Here is a 3,275-nt window from a genome sequence, read left to right on the forward strand (position 1 = left end):
GGTCACCAAGGGCATTAGTCTGTGTAAATAAGATATGGGTTATAGTTGGAGGCCCTACCGATGAATCCATTTAAAACATCTATATCTGGATCATGTCTCACTTTGGAGAATTGCTAGTAATGTCCTCCAGCACATTTGGGGTAGCTTGACGACAAAATATCCATAAATTGATAATGGCTAATGGCTTCTCCAAGAATCATTATCCAAGACTAATCATTGTTATCAATTATAAATAATTAGTAACAAAGAAATCAATGTTTAAATCTCACTGTACCCATTATTGACTTTACTCATGTAGTTTATAGAAAGACTCTTCCTTTCAGATTCATCTGTAGAATGTATTATTTTTCATTTTTCATTTCTCTAATTTTGCTTTTGTTATAGCTCAAAGTTTTGGACATTAATTGATGGTATTTTTCTCTTCAGGATCTGATGTATTAATGTAATGTTATACAGCTTTCACTCCTTAAGATAGGATAGTCATGGATCAACAAATACAGAGATACAAAACTCAGCCTGGAGAGAACTTTATTCCAACTCTTTCAAAGTTGGGCATAATTAATGAAAGAGTTGTAATTAGCCGATAGGCTTTCCTTCTGGAGTTGCCTCTAGCTGGGAATTGTCTCACGCCAGGAAATAATTGTAAATTGTGACCGGAATTTGCCTCACAGATAAAAATTAATTTTGAATCACGGGCATATTTGGCAAGATGTGGGACATTAATTCTGGAGACTGGCTGACTATAGCGTACTTCCCATCATCATTTATCATCTAGTCCTTGGCAATTAGTATCACTATCAACCAGTCATCAGCTTTCTCTTTTAAGTTGTGTTATTGCCTTCGCTTTTCAATCCAATTCAGGCATTTCATGCGGTATTTATTTGAGCAGAGAAGAGAGTAGAAATGGAAGTAAAGGAGTAGGATGCTAAGCTTAACGAAAACAGGTACTCAAGAGTGGCTGCCACTGGGAACAACTGTCGAGACAAGTGGAAAGGACTACACAGAACCAGGGCCTGCACCCCTATTTGAGCCATGGGAGTTCAACTCACGGTCTTTCTGGAGGGCAGGAATTGCACAATTCATGCCAACCTTCCTCTTCCTCTACATCACCATCCTCACTGTTATGGGCGTCAAAAGGTCAAATGATATGTGTTCAACTGTAGAAATTCAGGGCATTGTCTGAGCATTCAGAAGAATGATCTTAGCTCTTGTTTACTGCACAGCTGGAATTTCAGGTACATTGAAAGGGGTTTCCTACATGGTCTTCTGGGTTTTTATGTAAGAGCTTTCCGAGTTTTGATTAAAGGTCTTTTGGGTTTTGATCTAAGGGCTTTTTGGGCTTGATTCAAGGGTCTTGTAGGTTTTGAAGGTTTTGATTCAAGGTCTTGTGGGTTTTGATTTAAGGGTTTTGCAGGTGTTGTGGAATGATGATGATGGGTTTCTTGGCTGGTGGGCACATCGATCCGGCTGTGACATTCGGGTTGTTCCTGGTGAAAAAGCTTTCATTGTCACAAGCAGTGTTCTACATGATATGCCAGTGCTTGGGCGCCATCTGTGGAGCAGGAGTGGTGAAGGGTTTCTAAGAATGGCAACTTTCATCTCCCCATTTCGTTTATTTCTAACTTGCACAAGCTTCAGCCAGGCTTCAATCCCTTGTCAACCTACTAAGTGATGCATTCCTTGCAGGATGATGATTTCATTCAATTCCTTCCAAAGGCAGACGATGATCCATGTTATGTAAGAGAAGTGAGGCGCTGATTTGAGAAGTGAAGGAGATGAGCAGAGTATGGGAAATCAAATTCCATGATTTTGCTTGCTGCACGCACAGTTCTGGGAAGGAAAGATTCTGTTCTGGGTATAGCTTGCTGCTGCACGTGTTTTTCACTGTATTTGGAGTCTATTTCCACATTCTCACTACAATATAGGAGGGTTTGAAAGCTGCAATAGAGGCGTCAAAGGCATTGAATTTGTGGTAGAAGAACAGAGCTGCAATTTCATTTACGGAGATTAAATCAGGAGTAGGTTTCTCTGTTAGATTCATGCATTTACTCTTTTATTGCTATTAATACATGAAAACGTTAAATTTAATAGGGAAAAAATATATTGAAATGGGAGTAGGTTTCTCTGCTAGATTCATGCATTTACTCTTCTATTGCTATTAATACATGAAAACGTTAAATTTTCTAGGGAAAAAATATATTGAAATGGTTCAGTTTTGAAGCGAGGATTTAATGTTCTTATAAAAAAAAATTTCTGAACTGAAAGAAGCATATATAATTGCTTGGATATGACTGTCTTTTGACAAAAGATAACTAGTTAAGAGTTGCCTTTTGAAACCTATTCAATTTTGCTACTTTTGAAGTGATTTTTTTGTGTTAGCAATTGATTGGTGATTTAATTATTGTTATATCATTCTTTTCATTTTTGGACTTATTGAAATGTACGAATTTCTCATTTAACTTTTTTTTGTTAGTTTAAAGATGTTAATCAGAGAGCATATGTTGCATCTATGTTCCCCAGGTACACATCCCATGGTCAAAATGATCTTGTCCCTTATAAGGAATGTTTTGCGGAGGCAGGGATGGGTAAGAAACATCCCCACCCTGTCCCCTTTTTTGGCCCAAATTTCAAAAATGTCTCTGTGATGTGAAGATTATGATTTTAGTTGCCCTTTCGATTTATGTTTGGTTAATGATATCCAAATCTAAGATGTAAAACACATGAAAATGGTGTGCATCATGGAGGGCTTAATTTGGGTTTCATGATTACAAAATCTACAACATCATTAACCTTATTGTAAATCTCTTCATGTTCACAGTTGAAGTCACTGTTGTGGATTATTTTGTTTCATTCATTGGACAACTTGTAGAGTTATAATGACCCCCACAGACAAATTTTGCATGTTGTAGTCACCATGCTGTTGAATATAAGTTGATTCATAAACTCAATCAATCATGACAAGGCTGAAATCTGGAAACAAAAAAATCTGCATACCAAGAAGTTTAATTATTACAAGAATTTTAATTAGTTGAATTTTGGACCCCTTTTCAATTATTTCAAGCAAGGTATTTCAATTGTATTTGCTTTTTTCTCTAGCCGGTCAGTATGACTAGATGTAAATATGAGCAATAAATTGAATTTGTTAAGATGAATATGAGCTTGGACTAAAAGTTGTGGTCATTGAGCATTTTTTGTTTTGTGGGAATTTATTTAACCGTTTATGAGGTAATTAGCCTTTTGTTTTATGAGGTCCATAGTAGAGCATTATTTTTTCT

The 3,275-nt window shown here is 36.6% G+C and overlaps 1 protein-coding gene across 2 annotated transcripts; it reads left to right on the forward strand.

Moving 5' to 3' along the window:
- The first annotated feature begins 456 nt into the window (after positions 1–456).
- On the forward strand, positions 457–3,033 carry LOC149546417 (aquaporin PIP1-2-like). 2 transcript variants are annotated; one of them, XM_089791192.1, is made up of 3 exons: positions 457–1,235; positions 1,405–1,588; positions 1,687–2,114. In XM_089791192.1, the coding sequence occupies exons 1-2, from the start codon at positions 1,196–1,198 to the stop codon at positions 1,581–1,583; spliced, it is 219 nt and encodes a 72-aa protein (XP_089647318.1). In that variant the 5' UTR covers positions 457–1,195; the 3' UTR covers positions 1,584–1,588; positions 1,687–2,114. The 2 variants fall into 2 exon arrangements, 1 of the variants encoding a protein (XP_089647318.1); XR_016353713.1 differs by adding an exon at positions 2,521–3,033 and having other exon boundaries at positions 607–1,235; positions 1,405–2,018.
- Positions 3,034–3,275: the final 242 nt, after the last annotated feature.

This window comes from Cupressus sempervirens, chromosome 7 (genome assembly GCF_028749045.1).
Source record: "Cupressus sempervirens isolate cs-2001-9-10 chromosome 7, ASM2874904v1, whole genome shotgun sequence".
Lineage (NCBI taxonomy): Eukaryota > Viridiplantae > Streptophyta > Pinopsida > Cupressales > Cupressaceae > Cupressus > Cupressus sempervirens.